The following is a 21,833-nucleotide window of genomic DNA, read 5'->3' as shown; positions in this document are numbered from 1 at the left end:
AGTGAGATCAGACAGTGTGTAATCCGGGGGCCCAGTGAGATCAGACAGTGTGTAACCCTGGGGCCCAGTGAGATCAGACAGTGTGTATCCCGGGGGCCCAGTGAGATCAGGCAGTGTGTAACCCGGGGGCCCAGTGAGATCAGACAGTGTGTAACCCGGGGGCCCAGTGAGATCAGACAGTGTGTAACCCGGGGGCCCAGTGAGATCAGACAGTGTGTATCCCGGGGGCCCAGTGAGATCAGACAGTGTGTAACGCGGGGGCCCAGTGAGATCAGACAGTGTGTAACCCGGGGGCCCAGTGAGATCAGACAGTGTGTATCCCGGGGGCCCAGTGAGATCAGACAGTGTGTAACGCGGGGGCCCAGTGAGATCAGACAGTGTGTAACCCGGGGGCCCAGTGAGATCAGACAGTGTGTAACCCGGGGCCCAGTGAGATCAGACAGTGTGTAACCCGGGGGCCCAGTGAGATCAGACAGTGTGTAACGCGGGGGCCCAGTGAGATCAGACAGTGTGTAACCCGAGGAGATTTCTGGTGATTTTCTGTAAGTCCAGACGGGCAGCAGAGATCTGAGGAAAAGGATAAAATCAAACAGAAATACTGGATATATACTGTTCTGAAACGTTGGAAAAACACTTTACACTACATTCCACTTCACAACATTAATCTTCTAATTTTCTGCCCTGTGATAATTAGATCTCCCGGTGAATGGCGGAGTGATTGAGAAAGTTCCACAGCTGGAAGGAAACGGGGATTGTGGACTGAGGAACAACAGCAGGTGAACCAGCACAGGATTGTGAAAGCACCAACCAGTGAGCCCCTTCCGATTGAAAGCGCTTCAATAGATCGACTGCGGAGAAAGGTAAGAAAAAGTGCCATTTACTCAGATACACACCGGTCCTGTAGACAGTACACACAGGTTACAAGGTAAGACAGGAAATGAGACCGGGAGAGACTAACCACCGAGCACAATTATCCAGCATGAGGCCATGCAATGGGATGTAAAGTGAGATCAGTTTCTGTCTCTAAACACAGTCACAGTGAATCTTGTGTGTGTTTTAGAGTAAAGGGCTTTGATCTAAGAGGTGACTCCAGTTTGAGGCAGAGCCCAGCAGATGGACCGGTCTCTGTACATTAGGTGCGGCTGAACTCACACCGACACCATCAGATCTCAATGTTCAAATATTTCCCATCTGGTGAGAAAGCCAATGGAAAGATTGAACCGGAAGCACATCGTCAATTCACTGATCATGGTTCACAGACCCATCTGAAAGACCAGCACAGCCCATCACCCACAGAATCAATGATTCATTCATGGACATTTAGAATTATAAGAAAATATATTGATAACTACTTTATATTGATTACTAATATTGAAGCATTAATCACGAGAGATATGCAGTATTCTAATATACTGAAACACAGATATGGAGAGTTGCAATTTATTGATTGGCCTCGTACTTGACCTCGAGATGAGCTTCCGAACCCATATTCCCTCAGTCACCAAGTACGCTTACTTTCACCTCCATAACATCGCCGGTCTCTGCCCCTTCCTCAGCTCATCTGCTCAAACCCTCATCGATGCCTCTGATCGGCCTCACACCTCGCACTCTCCGTAAACATAAGCTTAAACTTAGGGGGCATAGTTTTAAGGTGGTTGGTGGAAGGTTTAGAGGGGATTTGAGTGGGGGCTTCTTTACACAGAAGGTTTTGGGGATCTGGAACTCAATGCCTGGAAGAGTAGTGGATACAGAAACCCTCACTACTTTTAAGAGATGGTTGGATGGGCACTTAAAGTGCCGTAACCTGCAGGGTACGGACCTAGAGCTGGTAATTGGGATTAGACTAGATCACCTCTTGTTGGCCAGCGCAGATATAATGGTACGTGCTGCAGGGAATCGAATATGGCCAGGGTGATCTGGACTAGTTTCGATCGCCTGGATGGGTAGGAGAGAAATTTTCCCACATTTTCTTTCCCTAAATTGGCCTGGGTTTTTTACCTGTTTTTTGCCTCTCCCAGGACATCACATGGTTCTGGTTGGGGTGAAGTGTAGAATGTTTCAGTGCAAGGGGTGATGCAGTTGTGTGAGGCGGACTGGTTGGGCTGGGTGCTATTTACCTTTCCACCATTGTTCATTGTTCATAGGTTTATATGTAACCTTCAGGGCTGCTGACCGAGGGCCGTGCGGCTCTTTGTCGGCCGGCGCGGACACGATGGTCTGAAATGGCCTCCTTCTGCGCTGTAAATTTCTATGTTTCTTTAACACTCCTGCCCGTATCCTTACTCAAGAACACAAGAAGTAGCAGCAGGAGTTGGCTATACGGCCCCTCCCATCTACTCCGCCATTCAGTAAGATCTCTATTCGATAGAGAATTTTAAAGATTCACAACTCTGAGTGAAGAAATAGCTCCTCCACATAGTCTTAAATGACCGATCTCTTATCCTAATACTAGGACCCCTAACTCTAGACTATCCAGCCCTTGTCAATTCCTCTCAGAATTTTATATGTTTCAATGATATCACCTTCCGTTCTTCTGAACTCCAGAGAATATAGGCCTATTCTTCTCAATCTGTCCTCAGCCCTCTCATCCCAACTTGTACCAATTTCCATTCACCCATCACCCCTGTGCTCGCTGAACTACATTGGCTCCTGGTCCATCAATGCCTCGCTTTCAAAATTCTCATCCTTGTTTTGAAATCCATCCAGGACCTTGCCCCTCCCTATTGCTGTAACCTCCTCCAGCGCGACAACCCTCAGATCTTTGCATTCCTCCAATTCTGGCCTCTTGAGCAGTCCCAATTTTCAGCAATATTGGTGGCCGTACCTTCAGCTGCCAAGGCCATAAACTCTGGAATTCCTCCCTAAACCTCTCCACCTTTAAAATGCTCCTTAATACCTACCATTTTGAACAAGCTTTCAGTCACCTGTGCTAATATTTCCTTACGTGACTGGGTGTCAAAGTTTGTTTGCTAACAGTCCTGTGAAGTGCCTTGGGACATTTTACTACGTTTAAGGCGTGATATAGATGCCATTTGTTGCTGATAACTGAAGATATTTTGAATCGTAATATAACGAAACTACAGGCATGGGGAATTGCAATAGATTGATAACTGCAGAGGAAGAGGATTGTTATGTATTGCTCATAGTGTGAATTATTTTAATGTGAGGTGGCCCTTGCACATTCGCTACCACACGGGCTTGGCAGAGCAAGGTCTTGGTCCAATGGCAAGGGGATCCAAGATGACTGGAGACCAGGCTCTGCTGCATGTTTCCTCTGGCACTGATTCTCACTGGGATACAGTTTCCTGTGGCACTGACTCTCACTGGGATACAGTTTCCTGTAGCACTGACTCTCACTGGAATACAGTTTCCTCTGGCACTGACTCTCACTGGGGTACAGTTTCCTCTGGCACTGACTCTCACTGGGGTACAGTTTCCTCTGACACAGATTTACTGTATACCTAATTCGTGCTGTCCCTGCCCTGGGAGTGCTGGCAGTTTAAAAGGAGCTTTAACCTGCAACTGATCAGGAGCTGCGGGTGGAAAGTTTTCAGTGCAGTGGCAGATCATACTGCTGCTGAATTTTAATTGATAAGCTGCTTGCAGTGCGGTTGGGACGGACACTGAAGTGTGCCCTGCGGCAGTGTAGAGGAAACTTTACTCTGTATCTAACCCATACGCCACCGAGTCTGTGGGAATTTAGTGTGAATTTGAAAGCAATTGCTTGGGTAGATAGAGAGAAATTTATTCTGCTGCTTGGGGTGTCTAGGACGAGGGGACATAACCTTAAAATCCGAGCCAGGCCATTCAGGAGAGATGTTAGGATACACTTCTTCACTCAATGGATGGTTGAAGTGTGGAACTTCCCACAATAAGCAATCGATGCTCGCCCATTGAATAATTCTGGGCCGGTTGTGATGTCTACCAAATGACCGTTGCTTGTTCCCTTGGATTGGATCTTTATTTATTCCCTTAGTTTGTTTTCAGTTTCACTGCTGGACCTACCACTCAAAGCACTTTTTCTGATCTGCCCCTGGGAATGAGCAGACTCCTCCCTCCTCTCCCACACTGCACCGTCTCTCCTCCTCTTTCCCCCTTGGTTGTGTTCCACACTCTGGGCCTTGGGCCTTCCCCGGGGATTCTCAGTATGAACAGGGGGATGTGTGTTGAGACAGGATGTCCCAGCTCTCCACCTTTAAAGGGACATGGAGAGGACCCACTGGGCTGAATGGCCCTGCTTTATGACATCACTGCAGTGCCTAGCAACCAACCTCCCTGAGCCCTGCTCATTATGGGCTGGCAGTGTCTGATGGGACAGTGAAGAGGGAGAAAGACTTGGATTTATTTGGCGCCTTTCACGACCACCGGAGCCCTCAAAGCGCTTTACAGTCAATGAGGTACTTTTGGATTGTAGTCACTGTTGTAGTAAGGGAGAGTTACCCTGTATCTAACCCATGCTGTACCTGCCCTGGGATTGTTTGCTGGGACAGTGTAGAGGGTGCTTTACTCTGTATCTAACCCGTGCTGTACCTGCCCTGGGATTGTTTGTTGGGACAATGTAGAGGGTGCTTTACTCTGTATCTAACCTGTGCTGTACCTGCCCTGGGAGTGTTTGATGGGACAGTTTAGAGGGAGCTTTACTCTGTATCTAACCCATGTTGTACATGTCCCAGGACTGTTTGATGGGATAGTATAGAGAGAGTTTTACTCTGTATCTAACCCTGTGCTGTACCTGCCCTGGGAGTTTTTGACGGGATAATGTAAAGGAAGCTTTGCGCTGTATCTAACCCATGTTGTACCTGATCTGGCAGAGTTTGACGGGACAGTTTAGAGGAAGCTTTTCTGTCTATCTAACCCATACTGTAACTGTCTTGGGAGTATTTGATGGGACAGTGTGGCGGGAGCTTTTCTCTGAATCTAACCCATAATGTACCTGCCCTGGAAGTGTTTGATGGGATAATGTAGACGGAGATTTACTGTGTGCCAAACCTGTGCTAACCTAGCAAGTTGTGAGGAGGACGCCAATAATCTACAAAGGGATATAGATAGGCTAAGTGAGTGGGCAAAACTTTGGCAGATGGAGTATAATGTGGGAAAATGTGAGCTTATCCACTTTGGTCGGAGAAATAATAAAGCAAATTATTATTTAAATTGTGAGATTACAAAATGCGGTGGTACAGTGGGATCTGGGGGTCCTTGTGCATTAAACACAAAAAGTTAGCAAGCAAGTACTGCAATTAATCTGGAAGGCAAATGGAATGTTGGCCTTTATTGCAAGGGGGATGGAGTATAAAAGTAGGGAGGTCCTGCTGCAACTGTACAGGGCGTTGGTAGGACCACACCTAGAGTACTGCGTACAGTTTTGGTCTCCTTATTTAAGGAAGGATATACTTGCACTGGAGGCAGTTCAGAGAAAGATCCCGAGGTTGATAACTGAGATGAAGGGGTTTTCATAATGAGAAAGGTTGAGCAGATTGGGCCTGTACTCATTGGAGTTTAGAAGACTTAGAGGTGATCTTATTGAAACATATAAGATTCTGAGGAGGCTTGACAGAGAGGATGTTTCCCCTCGTGGGGGAATCTAGAACTAGAGGGCATAGTTTCAGAATAAGGGGTCGCTCATTTAAAACTGAAATGAGGAGAAATTTCTTATCTGAGGGATGTGAATCTTTGGAATTCTCTACCTCAGAGAGCTGTGGGGGCTGGGTCATTGAATGTATTTAAGGTGGGGATAGACAGATTTTTGAATGATAAGTGGGTGAAGGATTATGGGGAGTGGGCAGTGAAGTGGAGTTGAGACCTGGATCCGATCAGCCATGATCTTATTGAATGGCGGAGCAGGCTCGAAGGGGCAAATGGTCTACTCCTGCTCCTATTTCTTATGTTCCATACCTGCCCTGGGAGTGTTTGATGGGACAGTGTACAGGGAGTGTTACGCTATATCTAACCCATGCTGTACCTGCCCTGGGAATCTCTGATGGGACAGTGTAGGCGGAGGTTTACTCTGTATCTAATCCGTGCTGCACCTACCCTGGGAACGTTTCATTAGACAGTGTACAGAAGAGCATAAGGAACAGGAGTAGGCCATACGGCCCCTCGATCCTGCTCCGCCATTCAATAAGATCATGGACTCAGCTTCACTTCCCCGCCCGCTCCCCATAACCCCTTAACCCTTTTCGTTTAAGAAACTCTCTATTTCTATCTTAAATTTATTTAATGTCCCAGCTTCTACAGCTTTCTGAGGCAGAGAATTCCACAGATTTAGAACCCTGTGAGAGAAGAAATTTCTCCTCATCTCTGTTTTAAATGGGCGGCCCCTTATTCTAAGATCATGCCCTCTAGTTCTCGTCTTCCCCCATCAGTGGAAACATCCTCTCTGCATCCACCTTGTCGAGCCCCCTCATAATCTTATACATTTCGATAAGATCGCCTCTCATTCTTCTGAACTCCAGTGAGCAGAGGCCCAACCTACTTAACCTTTCCTCATAAGTCAACCCTCTCATCCCCGGAATCAACCGAGTGAACTTTCTCTGAACTGCCTCCAAAGCAACTATATCCTTTCGTAAATATGGAAACCAAAACTGCACACAGTATTCCAGGTGTGGCCTCACCAAAACCTTGTATAGCTGCAGCAAGACTTCCCTGCTTTTATACTCCAACCCCTTTGCAATAAAGTCCAAGATACCATTCGCCTTCCTGATCACTTGCTGTATCTGCATACTATCCTTTTGTGTTTCATGCACAAGTACCCCCAGGTCCCGCTGTACTGTGGCGCTTTGCAATCTTTCTCCATTTAAATAATAACTTGCTCTTTGATTTTTTCTGACAAAGTGCATGACCTCACACTTTCCAACATTATACTCCAACTGCCAAATTTTTGCCCACTCACTGAGCCTGTCTGTGTCCTTCTGCAGATTTTTTGTGTCCTGCTCACACATTGCTTTTCCACCCATCTTTGTATTGTCAGCAAACTTGGCTACGTTACACTCAGTCCCTTCGTCCAAGTCGTTAATATAGATTGTAAATAGTTGGGGACCCAGCACTGATCCCTGCGGCACCCCACTAGTTACTGGTTGCTAACCAGAGAATGAACCATTTATCCCGACTCTCTGTTCTCTATTAGTTATCCAATCCTCTATCCATGCTAATATATTACCCCCAACTCCGTGAACTTTTATCTTGTGCAGCAACCTTTTATGTAGCACGTTGTCAAATGCCTGCTGGAAGTCCAAATACACCATAGCCACTGGTTCCACTTTATCCACCCTGTTCGTTACATCCTCAAAGAACTCCAGCAAATTTATCAAACATGACTTCCCCTTCATAAATCCATGCTGACTCTGCCTGATCGAATTTTGCTTATCCAAATGTCCTCCTATTGCTTCTTTAATAATGCACAAGAGCAACATTTTCCCAACCACAGATATTAGGCTAACTGGTCCATAGTTTCCTGTTTTTTGTCTGCCTCCTTTTTTAAATAGGGGCGTTACATTTGCAGTTTTCCAATCTGCTAGGACCTCTTCAGAATCCAGGGAATTTTGGTAAATTACAACCAATGCATCTACAATCCCTGCCGCTACTTCTCTTAAGACCCTAGGATGCAAGCCATCAGGTCCAGGGGATATATCTGCCTTTAGTCCCATTATCTTACTGAGTACCACCTCCTCAGTGATTGTGATTGTGTTAAGTTCCCCCCGCCCCCCCCCATAGCCACTTGACTACCCACTGTTGGAATATTGTTGGTGTCCTCTAACGTAAAGACTGATACAAAATATTTGTTCAGAGTTTCTGCCATCTCCATGTTTCCCATTATTAATTCCCCGGTCTCGTCCTCTAAGGGACCAACATTTACTTTAGCCACTCTTTTCCTTTTTATATACCTATAGAAACTCTTGCTATCTGTTTTTATATTTAGTGCTAATTTACTCTCATAGTCTATCTTCCCTTTCTTCTTCATTTTTTTAGTCATTCTTTGCTGACTTTTAAAAGCTTCCTAGTCTTCTGTCCTCCCACTAGTTTTGGTCACTTTGTATGCCCTTGTTTTTAGTTGGATACCGTCCTTTATTTCTTTAGTTAGCCACAGATGGCTATCTTTTCTCTTGCACCCTTTCCTCCTCACTGGAATGTATTTTTCTTGAGAGTTGTGAAATATCTCCTTAAATGTACACCACAGTTCATCAACCGTCCTACACATTAATCTATTTTCTCAGTCCATTTTACCCAACTCTGCCCTCATACCGTCATAGTCTCCTTTATTTAAGCTTAGTACGCTGGTTAGAGATCCAACTTTCTCACCCTCCATCTGAATTTGAAATTCAATCATGTTATGATCACTCATTCCGAGGGGATCCTTTACTCGGAGATTGTTTATTAATCCTGTCTCATTACATAGGATCAGATCTAAGATAGCCTGCCCCCTGGTTGGTTCTGTTACATACTGCTCAAGGAACCCGTCCCTTATGCACTCCATGAGCTCCTCCTCAAGGCTGCCCTGACCAATTTGATTTGTCCAATCAATATGGAAGTTAATATCACCCATGATTATTGCTGTTCCCTTTTTACAAGCCCCTACTATTTCCTGGTTTATGCTACGAGCAACAGAGTTGTTACTGTTCAGGGGCCTATAGACTATGCCCACCAGTGACTTTTTCCCCTTATTATTCCTTATCTCCACCCAAACTGTCTCAACACCCTTATCATTTGAGCCAATATCGTTTCTTACGATTGCAGTGATTCCATCCTTTATCCATAGAGCTACCCCACCTCCTTTTCCTTTCTGTCTGTCCTACCAGATTGTCAAATACCCCTGGATATTTAATTCCCAGTCCTGGTCACCTTGCAACCACATCTCTGTAATGGCTATCAGATCATATCCATTTGTCTCAAATTGTGCCGTCAACTTATCTATTTTGTTACAAATGCTACGTGCATTTAGACACAGTGCCTTTAAGTTTGGTTTTTTTTTACCTTTTTTTCCTGCTTGTATCCTCTCCTTCAAATTCACTTTCTTTATTTTTGCTTTCTAATTCCAGCTTTACTCCTCCCTATTGAATCTTTTTCAGGTTCCCATCCCCCTACCAAGCTAGTTTAAACCCTCCCCAACAGCACTAGCAAACCCACCCACAAGGATATTGGTCCTTGCTATGTTGAGGTGCAACCCGTCTGGCTTGTACAGGTCCCGCCTCCCCCGGAAGCAGTCCCAATGCCTCAGGAAGCTAAAGCCCTCCCGCCTGCACCATCTCTCGAGCCATCTGCTCGATCCTCCTATTTCTGTACTCACTAGCTCGTGGCACCGAGAGTAATCCAGAGATTACTACCTTTTGAGGTCCTGCGTTTTAATTTATCTCCTAGCTCCCTAAACTCTGCCTGCAGGACCTCATCCCTCTTCCTACCCATGTCATTGGTACCGATGTGAACCACGACCTCTGGCTGTTTAACTCTCCTCCCAGAGTGTAGAGAGAGCTTTACTCTCCACATAACCCTTGCTGTACCTGTCTTGTGAGTGATTGATGGGACACTTCAGAGGAAGCTTTGCTCTGTATCTAACCCATACTCTACCTGCCCTGTGTGCTTTGATGGGTTAGTGTAGGGGAAGCTTTCCTCTGTATCTAACCCATACTCTACCTGCCCTAGTTGTGTCTGATAGGACAGTGTAGAGGGAGGTTTACTCTGTATCTAACATAAGCTGTACCTGCTCTTGGAATATTTGATGGGACAGTGTCGAGGGAGCTTTCCTCTATATCTAATCCATGCTGTAGCTGCCCTGGGAATGTTTGATGGGACAGTGTAGAGGAGGTTTACTCTATCTAATCCATGTTGTACCTGCCCTGCAAGTGTTTGATGGGACAGTGTATACGGAGCTTTACTCTCTTTCTGACTCGTGCTGTACCTGCTCTGGGAGTTTTTGATGGGACAGTGTCGAGGGAGATTTATTCTGTATCTAATTTTGCGATACCTGCCCTGCGAGTGTAGAGGGAGCTTTAATCGGTACCTAACCCATGCTGTACCTGCCCTGAGAGTATTTGATTGGACAATGTAGAGGGAGCTTTACTTTGCATCTAACCTGTGTTGTACCTGCTCTGCGAGTGTTTGATGGATAATGTAGATGGAGATTTACTGTGTATCTAACCTGTGCTAACTTAGCAAGTTGTGAGGAGGATGCAAAGAATCTACAAAGGGATATAGAGAGGCTAAGTGAGTGGGCAAAACTTTGGCAGGTGGAGTATAATGTGGGAAAATGTGTGGTAATCCACTTTGGTCGGAGAAATAAAACAGCAAATTATTATTTAAATGGGGAGAGATTACAAAATGCGATAGTACAGAGGGATCTGGGGGTCCTTGTACATTAAACACACAAAGTTAGTGTGCAGTTAGAGCAATTAATTAGGAACACAAATGGAATGTTGTCCTTTATTGCAAGGGGGATGGAGTATAAAAGTAAGAAAGTCCTTCTGCAACTGTACAGGGCATTGGTGAGACTACACCTGGAGTACTGCATACAGTTTGGTCTCCTTATTTAAGGAGGAGTATACTTGCATTGGAAGCAGTTCAGAGAAGGTTCCTGAGGTTGATGACTGAGATGAAGGGGTTGTCATAAGAAGAAAGGTGAAGCAGGTGGGGCCTATACTCTTTGGAGTTTAGAAGACTTAGAGGTGATCTTATTGAAATGTTTAAGATTCTGAGGGGGCTTGACAGGGTTGATACAGAGAGGATGTTTCCCCTCGTGGAGGAATCTAGAACTAGGGAGCATAGTTTCAGAATAAGAGGTAGCTCATTTAAAACTGAAATGGAGGAATTTCTTATCTGAGGGACGTCTTTTGGAATTCTCTACCTCAGAGAGCTGTGGAGGCTGGGTCATTGAATGTATTCAAGGTGGGGATAGTCAGATTTTTGAATTATAAGGGAGTCCAGGGTTATGGGGAATGGGCGGGGAAGTGGAGTTGAGGCCAGGATCAGATCAACCATGATCTTATTGAATGGCGGAGCTGGCTCGAGGGGCCAAATGGCCAACTCCTGCATCTATTTCTTATGTTCTATACCTACCCTTGGAGTGTTTGATGGGACAGTGTAAAGGGAGCTTTCCTCTATATTTAATCCAGGCTGTACCTGCCCTGGGAGTGTTTGATGGAACAGTGTAGAAGGAGATTTACTCTGTATCTAACCATTACTGTACCTGTCCTGAGAGTGTCTGATGGGACAGTATAGAGAGAGGTTTACGCTATCTAATCCGTGTTGTACCTTCCCTGGTGGGATAGTGTACACAGGGCTTTACTCTGTATCTGACCCATTCTGTACATGCTCTGGGAGTGTTTGGGGCAGTGTAGAGGTAGGTTTACTCTGTATCTAACCTGTGCTGTACCTGTCCTGGGAGTGTTTGATGGAACAGTATAGAAGGAGCCTTGCTCTTATCTAGCATATGCTATGCCTGCCCTGGCATTGTTTGATCGGGGAGTATAGAGGGAGCTTTACCCTCTGCCTAACCCATGCAATACCTGCCCTTGGAGTGTCTATTGGCCGGTGTCGAGAAAACTTTACTCTGTATCTAACCCGTACTGTACCTCCCCTGGGAGTGTTTGATGGGACAGTATAGAGGGAGCTTTACTCTGTATTTAATCCGTGCTGTGTGGGCCCTTGGAGTATTTGATGGGACAGTGAAGTGGGACCATTACTGTGTATTAAGACCCAAGCTTGCAAACCATCAGGTTCAGGGGACTTTTCCATCTTTAGTCCCATTATTTTACTGAGCCCTTTTTTTGTGATAGTGATTGCTTTAAGTTCCTCCCTCGCTATAGTCCATTGATTATCTATTATTGGGATGTTTTTAGTATCTTCTACCGTGAAGACTGATACAAATTATTTGTTCAAAGTCTCTGCCATTTCCCTGTTTCCCATTATTAATTCCCCAGTCTCATCCTCTAAGGGACAACATTTACTTTAGTTACCCTATCCTTTTTACATACCTGTAGCAGCTCATACTATCTTTTTTATATTGTTTGCTAGTTTACTCTCATAATCTATCTTCCCTCTCTATTATTTCTTTAGTCATCATTTGCTGTTTTAAAAAAATTTGCCAATGCTCCGGCCTCCCACTGATCTTGGCCACTTTGTATGACATTGTTTTCAAATTGATACCATCCTTTACTTCCTTCGTTAGCCACGGATGGTTCTCCCTTCGCTTAAAATCATTCCTTCTCACTGAAATATATTTTTGTTGAGTTATGAAATATCTCCTTTATTGTCTGTCACTGCTTCTCAACCGTCTTACACTTTAATCTATTTTCCCAGTTGACTTAAGCCAACTTTTTTTTTTATACGTTCACGGGATGCAGGCGTCGCTGACAAGGCCAGCATTTATTGCCCATCCCTAATTGTCCTTGAGAAGATGGTGGTAAGCCACCTTCATGAACTGCTGCAGTCCGTGTGGTGATGGTAGTGCCACAGTGCTGATAGGGAGGGAGTTCCAGGAATTTGACCTCGCGACGATGAAGGAATGGCGATATGCTTTCAAGTCAGGATGGTGTATGACTTGGAGGGGAACGTGGAGGTTGTGGTGTTCCCATGCACTTGCTGCCCTTGTCCTTCTCGATGTTAAAGGTCGCGGGTTTGGGAGGTGCTGCTGAAGAAGCCTTGGTGAGTTGCTGCAGTGCATCTTGTAGATGGTACACACTGCAGCCACGGTATGCCAATGGTGGAGGGAGTGGATGTTTAAGGTGGTGGATGAGGTGCCAATCAAGCGGGCTGCTTTGTCCTGGATGGTGTCGAGCTTCTTGAGTGTTGTTGGAGCTGCACTCATCCAGGCAAGTGGAGAGTATTCCATCACACTCCTGGCTTGTGTCTTGTAGATAATGGAAAGGCTTTGGGGAGTCAGGAGATGACCCACTTGCTGCAGAATACCCAGCCTCTGACCTGCTCTTGTTGTCACAGTATTTATGTGGCTGGTCCAGTTAAGTTTCTGGTCAATGGTGACCCCCAGGATGTTGATGGTAGGGGATTCGGCGATGGTAATGCCATTGAATGTTAAGGGGCAGTGGTTAGACTCTCACTTGTTGGATATAGTCATTGTCAGGCACTCGTGTGGCACGAATGTTACTTGCCACTTATCAGTCCAAGTCTGAATGTTGTCCAGGTCTTGCTGCAAGCGGGCATGGACTGCTCCATTATCTGAGGAGTTTCGAATGGAACTGAATACTGTGCAGTCATCAGCGAACATCCCCAGTTCTGCTTTCATACCTTTGTAGTCGCCTTTATTTAGAATCAGGGCACTGGTTTGAGATCTGACTTTCTCACTCTCCAACTGAATTTGAAATTCAACCATGTTATGATCACTTTTTCCGAGAGGATCCTTTACTATGAGATAATTTATTAATCTTGTCTCATTACACAGTACCAGATCTAAGATAGCCTGCTCCCTGATTGGTTTCTTCAACTTACTGTTCAAGGATACCATCCCGGATACACTCTTATAAACTCTTCCTCAAGTCTACCTTGGCCAATTTGATTTGTCTAATCAATATAAAGATTAAAGTCGCCCATGATTATTGCCGTACCTTTCTTACAAGCCTCCATTATTTCTTGATTTATACTCCGTCCAACAGTGTAGCTACTGTTAGGGGGCCTATGGACTACGTCCACCAGTGACTTCTTCCCCTTATTATTTCTTATCTCCACTCAAACTGATTCTACATCTTGATCTTCTGAGCCAATATCATTTCTCACTACTGCACTGATCTCATCCTTTATTAACAGAGCTACCTCACCTTTTCCTTTGTGTCTATCCTTCTGAATTGTTAAATACCCCTGAATATTCAGTTCCCAGCCTTGGTCACCTTGCAACCACGTTTCAGTAATGGCTATCAGATCATACCCACTTGTATCTATTTGTGCCGTCAACTCATCTATCTTGTTACGAATGTTGCGTGCATTCAGATAAAGAGCTTTTAATTTTGTCTTTTTACCATTTTTCCCTGCTTTGACCTTACTTTCTGTTGCACTCTTATTTTATACATTCTGTCCCTTCCTGTCACAGTCTGGTTATCATTTCCCCCACCGCTACCCTGCTCTATTGCCTTCTACTTGCTCTTTGACTTTTTAAATTTCCGCACACCTGAACCCTCCACCCCCCCCAGTACTGGTGCCAGTGCCCCATGAACCAAAACCTATTTCTCCCACACCAGTCTTTGAGCCACATGTCCATCTCTCTGATCTTATTTACCCTATGCAAATTTTCTCGTGGCTCGAGTAGTAATCCAGAGATTATTGCCTTTGTGGTTCTGCTTTTTAATTTAGCCCCGAGCTGCTCAAAATCTCTCAGCAGAACCTCTTTCTTTGTTCTTTCAATGTCATTGGTCCCTACATGGACCACGACAACTGGATCTTCCCCCCTCCCACTCTCCAGCCCAGAGGAGATGTCCTTAACCTTGGCTCCGGGCAGGCAACACAGCCTTCGGGACTCCCGCTCTCGGCTGCAGAGAACAGTATCTATCCCCCTAACTATACTCTTTCCTACCACTGCAACATTTATTTTTACTCCCCCCATTGAATGGCCTCCTGTACCACGGCGCTGTGGTCAGTTTGCTCATCCTCCCTGCAGTCCCTGCCCTCGTCCAAACAGGGAGCAAGAATCTCGTACCTGTTGGACAATTACAAGGGCCGAGGCTCCTCCATCACTACCTCCTGGGTCCCCACAGCTGCCTCGCTCGTAGTCACACCCTCCTGTCCCTGACCACGGACCAAATTTGAATGAATTAATCTAAGGGGTGTGACAGCCTCCTGGAACACAGTGTCCAGGTAAGTCTCCCCCTCCCTGATGTGTCGCAGTGTCTGCAGCTCGGACTCCAGCTCATCAACGCGGAGCCGAAGTTCCTCGAGCAGTCAACACTTACTGCAGATGTGGTCGCCGTGGACCTCAATGGGGTCAACCAGCTCCCACATGCAGCAGCAGTAACACATCGCCTGCCCTGCCATCTCGAATGGATTTAATTAAGTTTTCACGTTTTGAAAGTTTAGATTTTTAATTCCAGCTCTTAATTTAAACCAATGCCCAAGAAAAGAGAGAAAAACTGACCAACCAATCACTTCCCTGCTTTCCTGTGATATCACACTTTGAATCTTTTTACTTCTTACCCTCCCAGGTCACTTGGTGCTGTTTCGGCTGTCTGCTCGGCTGACTCACGCCCTTTGTAGGCTTACCGCTGCTCCCACTCTCGGGCCCTTTCCGAAGGGATGGGCGCAAGTAGGTTTTTCCCCTCGTGTTGGTTCTCTCACCACCTGCTGCAGGCCCAGTCTGGCTGCGAAGTCCTTCAGGACTCAGTCAGTAGTGGTGCTGCCGAGCCAGTCTTGATGGACATTGAAGTCCCCCACCCAGAGTACATTCTGTGCACCTTGCTACTCTCAGTGCTTCTTCCAAGTGGTGTTCAACATGGAGGAGTACTGATTCATCAGCTGAGGGAGGGCGGTGGGTGGTAATCAGGAGGTTTCCTTGCCCATGCTTGACCTCGAGCCACGAGACTTCATGGGGTCCGGAGTCAATGTTGAGGAGTCCCAGGGCCACACCCTCCCGACTGTATACTACTGTGCTGTCACCCCTGGTGGATCTGTCCTGACGGTGGGACAGGACATACCCAGGGATGGTGATGGAGGAGTCTGGGACATTGGCTGAAAGGTATGATTCTGTGAGTGTGACGATGTCAGGCTGTTGCTTGACTAGTCTGGGACATCTCTCCCAATTTTGGCACAAGTCCCCAGATGTTGATGGGAAAGACTGGGCTGGGTGTGCCGTTGTCGTGTCCGTAACCGGGGCGGAGGTCGATGCCGGGTGGTCCGTCCGGTTTTATTCTTATTATTGATTTTCGAAGCGGTGGATCAGTTGATGAATCAGTATGGTCTTGAATGGCGGAGCAGGGTCGAGGAGACAAATGGCCTACTCCTGCTTCTAATTCTTATGTGTTTATACCTTAGCCCAGATCATTTCTCTATATTAAGAGCAATGGTCCCAACACTGACCCTGGGGAACACCACTGTTTACATCCCTCCAGTCTGAAGAACATCCATTAACCACTACTCTATGTTTTCTGCTCTTTACCCAACTTCCTCTCCACGCGGCCCCACTCCCTTTAATACCGTGAGCCTTAATTTGATCAACAAGCCTCTTGTCCGGCACCTTATCAAACACCTTTTGACAATCCATCTACACAACATCCACTGCATTTCCTTTCTCACTGCACTGTGTTATTTCCTGCAATAATCCCTGCTGTCTGTCCTGAATCAACCCATTTCACTACCAAATGTTGCAACGTTTACTTCTGTAGCCAGAATTCCCCACGCAGGGGTAAAGTGCTCTGTCAATGACAACAGGAGCCCAGACGTGAGACCGGGCTGTGCTCTGAGCAGGCGCAGTGCCAGTGGTGGAGGTGGTCTGAGGCGGAAGAGACGTTCTGCGAGTCGGTAGGAGCTTGTGGGCTCAGCGGAGGAATTAGACCCCTGGGTGGGCTGGGCAGCTTCATAAATACCTGGTGTAGGCCTCAGGCCCTGAATACGAGCCCGCAGGCCCCATGTTTGACCCGCGGTGATAGACCCGACCGCTCGGGGTAACTAGCCGAATTCTTGGACAGGATCAGGGCGCCTGCGTGCCCATCTTGCTACAGGAGCAGAGGGTGGGCGGGGCTTTAGAGTCCCAGTGACCAGGAGAGAAAATCATTCCTCATTTATTCTCAGTCTGCAGTGATATAAAACTGAACTCAACCAGAGAAGAGGGAGTGAGAAAACAGCAGATGGAAGAAAGAATGATGGAGGTGGTGCGATGAGTTTGGATTTCAGCACCGGGAGGAGGGAGAGTGTGTGGGACGGGAATTTACAGCTTTGGGGGAACAAGAGAGGAAAGAATGTTCCGTAGAAACTAGGATTGTCTGTCCTCCATTTCTATCCTGCACTTTCAGTGCTGACTTTTGTAAACTCCTTTTACAGGATATTAGAAAAGGAGGATTTACAGACGGGAAACTCCAACCAATCATATCGAGATCTGACAGAGTCACTCGATTCACCTGTATATCATCGGCCTTTGAATGTGGAAGGAGAAACATTTGTCTGTTCTGTCTGTGGGAAAAGATTTTCAACATTAGTGTGACTGGAAAAGCACTGAGACACACACACCCGAGTGAGAGTGTTCCAGTGCACTGACTGTGGAAAGAGCTTTAACCAGTTACACAGCCTGAAAAAACATCGCACTATTCACAGCGGGGAGAAACCATACATGTATTGTGTGTGTGGATGAGGCTTCAACTGATCGTCCAACCTGGAGAGACACAAGGACACCTGCACCATGGAGAAACCGTGGAAATGTGGAGATTGTGGGAAGGGATTCAATTACCCATCTGAGCTGGAAACTCATCGACGCAGTCACACCGGAGAGAGGCCGTTCACCTGCCTCGTGTGTGGGAAGGGATTCACTCGGTCATCCGCTCTGTTGGTACACCAGCGAGTTCACACTGGGGAGAGGCCATTCATCTGTCTTGTGTGCGGGAAGGGATTCACTCGTTCATCCCACCTGCGAGCACACCAGCGAGTTCACACTGGGGAGAGGCCGTTCACCTGCTCGGTGTGTGAGATGAGATTCACTCGTTCATCCCACCTGCTAGCACACCAACGTATTCACACTGGGGAGAGGCCATTTACCTGTCCCATGTGTGGGAAGGGCTTCACTCAGTCATCCAGCCTACGGGCACACCTGTGCACTCACACTGGGGAGAGGCCATTCACTTGCTCCGAGTGTGGGAAGGGCTTTACTTGTTTATCCAACTTGCTGACACACCAACGCATTCACACTGGGGAGAGACCGTTCATCTGCTCTGAATGTGGAAAGGGTTTCGTTCGATCATCCCAGCTGCTGGCACACCAGCAAGTTCACACTGGGGAGAAGCCGTTCACCTGCTCCGAGTGTGGGAAGGGATTCACTGATTCATCCACCCTGCTGACACACCAACGCATTCACACTGGGGAGAGACCGTTCATCTGCTCTGAATGTGGGAAGGGATTCACTCGAACATGTGACCTGCTGACACACCAGCGAATTCACAGGGGACTGCGGGGGTTGGACTCTGCTGTTATTGTTGCCGTTAATCACATCCCGGACTGAACCATGTTCACTCGGACAGTTGGGGTTTGTTGCCGCTGGTGTAATTAATCCCTGCAACTGGGCTGGAGTTTAATTTTCTGGATATCATAGAATGGTTACAGCAGAGAAGGAGGCCTTTCGGACCGTCGAGCCCGTGCCGGCTCTCTGCAAGAGCACTTCAGCTAGTCCCACTCCCTGCCCTTTCCCCGTAGCCCTGCAAATGCTTTATTTCCGGTACTTATCCAATTCACTTTTTGAAAGCCAAGATTGAATCTGCCTCCACCAGCCTTTCAGGCCGTGCATTCCAGATCCTAACCACTCGCTGCGTAAAAAAAAGTTTTTTCTCGTGTTGCCTTTGGTTCTTTTGCCAATCACCTTGAATCTGTGTCCTCTGGTTCTCGACCCTTCCGCCAATGGGAATATTTTCTCTCTCTTCTGTCCAGACCCCTCATGATTTTATCAAATCTCTCAACCTTCTCTGTTCTAAGACCACCCCCAGGTTCTTCAGTCTATCCATGTAACTGAAGTCCCTCATCCCGCAAATCTTGTTGTGCGAGGCCCCTTGGGAAATAATGAACATAATATGGTAGCATTCTTTATTAAGATGGAGAGTGACACAGTTAATTCATAGACTCGGGTCCTGAACTTGGGGAAAGGTAACTTCGATGGTATGAGACGTGAATTGGCTAGAATAGACTGGTGAGTGATACTTAAAGGGTTGACGATGGATAGGCAATGGCAAACATTTAAAGATCACGTGGATGAACTTCAACAATTGTACATCCCTGTCTGGAGTAAAAATAAAACGGGGAAGGTGGCTCAACCGTGGCTAACAAGGGAAATTAAGGATAGTGTTAAATCCAAGGAAGAGGCATATAAATTGGCAGAAAAAGCAGCAAACCTGAGGACTGGGAGAATTTTGCAATACAGCAAAGGAGGACAAAGGGTTTAGTTAGGAGGGGGAAAATAGAGTATGAGAGGAAGCTTGCTCGGAACATTAAAAACTGACTGCAAAAGCTTCTATAGATGTGTGAAGAGACAAAGATTAGTGAAAACATACATAAGTCCCTTGCAGTCAGATTCGCGTGAATTTATAATGGGGAACAAAGAAATGGCAGACCAGTTAAACAAATACTTTGGTTCTGTTTTCACGAAGGAAGACACACATAACCTTCCGGAAATACAAGGGAACTGAGGGTCTAGGAAGAAGGAGGAACTGAAGGATATCCTTATAAAGCGGGAAATTGTGTCAGGGAAATTGATGGGATTGAAGGCCGATAAATCCCCAGGGCCTGATAGTCTGCATCCCAGAGTACTTAAGGAAGTGGCCATAGAAATAGTGGATGCATTGGTGGTCATTTTCCAACAGTCTATCGACTCTGGATCGGTTCCTATGGACTTGAGGGTAGCTAATGTAACACCACTGTTTAAAAAAGGAGGGAGAAAGAAAACGGGTCATTATAGACCGGTTAGCCTGACATCAGTAGTGGGGAAAATGTTGGAATCAATTATTAAAGATGAAATAGCAGCGCATTTGGAAAGCAGTGACAGGATCGTTCCAAGTCAGCATGGATTTATGAAAGGGAAATCATGCTTGACAAATCTTCTGGAAGTTTTTGAGGATGTGGACAAAATTAGTGGAGTGGACAAGGGAGAACCAGTCGATGTGGTGTATTTGGACTTTCAAAAGGCTTTTGACAAGGTCCCACACAAGAGATTGGTGTGCAAAATTAAGGCACATGGTATTGGGGGTAATGTACTGACGTGGATAGAGAACTGGTTGGCAGACAGGAAGCAAAGAGTGGAAATAAACGTGTCCTTTTCAGAATGGTAGACAGTGACTAGTGGGGTGCCGCAGGGTTCAGTGCTGGGACCCCAGCTATTTACAATATACATCAATGATTTGGATGAAGGAATTGAATGTACTATCTCCAAGTTTGCAGATGACACTAAACTGGGTGGCGGTGTGAGCTGTGAGGAGGATGCTTAGAGGCTGCAGGGTAACTTGGACAGGTTATGTGAGTGGGCAAATGCATGGCAGATGCAGTATAATGTGGATAAATGTAAGGTTATCCACTTGGGGGCAAAAACACAAAGGCAGAATATTATCTGAATGGCAGCAGATTAGGAAAGGGGGAGGTGCAACGAGACCTGGGTGTCATGGTTCATCAGTCATTGAAAGTTGGCATGCAAGTACAGCAGGCGGTGAAGGCAGCAAATGGTATGTTGGCCTTCATAGCTAGGGGATTTGAGTATAGGAGCAGGGAGGTCTTACTGCAGTTGTACAGGGCCTTGGTGAGGCCTCACCTGGAATATTGTGTTCAATTTTGGTCTCCTAACCTGAGGAAGGACGTTCTTGCTATTGAGGGAGTGCAGCGAAGGTTCACCAGACTGATTCCTGGGATGGTGGGACTGACATATGAGGAGAGACTGGATCAACTAGGCCTTTATACACTGAAGTTTAGAAGGATGAGAGGGAATCTCACAGAAACTTACAAGATTCTGACGGGACTGGACAGGTTAGATGCGGGAAGAATGTTCCCGATGATGGAAAAGTCCAGAACCAGGGAACACAGTCTTTGGATAAGGGGTAGGCCTTTTAGTACTGAGATGAGGAGAAACTTCTTCACTCAGAGAGTAGTTAACCTGTGGAATTCTCTACCACAGAGAGTTGATGATGCCAGTTCATTGGATATATTCAAGAGGGAGTTAGATATAGCCCTTATGGCGAAAGGGATCAAAGGGGTATGGAGAGAGAGCAGGAAAGAGGTACTGAGGGAATGATCAGCCATGATCTTATTGGATGGTGGTGCAGGCTCGAAGTGCAGAATGGCCTACTCCTACACTCATTTTCTATGTTTCTTAATCATTCTTGTAAATCTTTTCTGCTCCCTCTGTCAAACAACTGTCAAATAAATTAGCTTTGTTTCCTACATACAGTGAATCGATTCCTTGATTTCTCCATGGGGAGGCTAATTGATGTCCTGTTATCGACTGTTCCATTTTTAAGCTTTTTCTCCTTTGTTAAAGGAAGACTTGTATTTATAAAATGCTTTTCACAGCCTCTGTTTTAGTGATGTTGGTTGAGGGATAAATGTTGACCAGGACACCGGAGAGATATTTTTTCTTCAAAATAATGTCATGGAATCTTTTACACCCACTTGAGAGGTCAGATGGGTCTGATTCGTTTTTTTATTCGTTCAAGGGATGTAGGCATCGCTGGTAAGGCCAGCGTTGCTGGTTAAAGAGGAGATTAACACAATAGTAAGGAAGGACATTGGCTTGGATGATGTGGAATCTGTATGGGTAGAGCTGCAGAAAACGCTAGTGGGAGTTGTGCACTGACCACCAAAAAGTAGTAGTGAGGTTGGGGTTGGCATCACACAGGAAATTAGGGATGCGTACAATAAAGGTAGAGCAGTTATCATGGGTGACTTTAATCTACATATCGATTGGGTTAACCAAACTGGTCGCAATACGGTGGAGGAGGATTGCCTGGAGTGTCTAAGGGATGGTTTTCTAGACCATTATGTCGAGGAACCAACTAGTGAATTGGCTAGAATAGACTAGCGAATGATACTTAAAGGGTTGACGGTGGATAGGCAATGGTAGACATTTAAAGATCACATGGATGAACTTCAACAATTGGACATCCCTGTCTGGTGTAAAAATAAAACGGGGAAGTTGGCTCAGCCGTGGCTAACGAGGGAAATTAGGGGATAGT

General features: G+C 46.2%; 1 protein-coding gene across 1 annotated transcript; it reads left to right on the top strand.

Moving 5' to 3' along the window:
- The first annotated feature begins 322 nt into the window (after positions 1-322).
- On the top strand, positions 323-21,044 carry LOC139254508 (zinc finger protein 239-like). The gene is made up of 3 exons (XM_070873731.1): positions 323-542; positions 695-860; positions 16,963-21,044. Exon 3 carries the CDS (start codon positions 17,318-17,320, stop codon positions 18,128-18,130), a length of 813 nt encoding a protein of 270 aa, XP_070729832.1. The 5' UTR covers positions 323-542; positions 695-860; positions 16,963-17,317; the 3' UTR covers positions 18,131-21,044.
- The last annotated feature ends 789 nt before the right edge of the window (positions 21,045-21,833 follow it).

The sequence above is a fragment of the Pristiophorus japonicus genome, unplaced genomic scaffold (assembly GCF_044704955.1).
Source record: "Pristiophorus japonicus isolate sPriJap1 unplaced genomic scaffold, sPriJap1.hap1 HAP1_SCAFFOLD_557, whole genome shotgun sequence".
NCBI classification, from domain to species: Eukaryota; Metazoa; Chordata; class Chondrichthyes; family Pristiophoridae; genus Pristiophorus; species Pristiophorus japonicus.
Note: the sequence above shows the minus strand (reverse complement) of the source record. Positions and strands in the feature narration are given on the sequence as shown.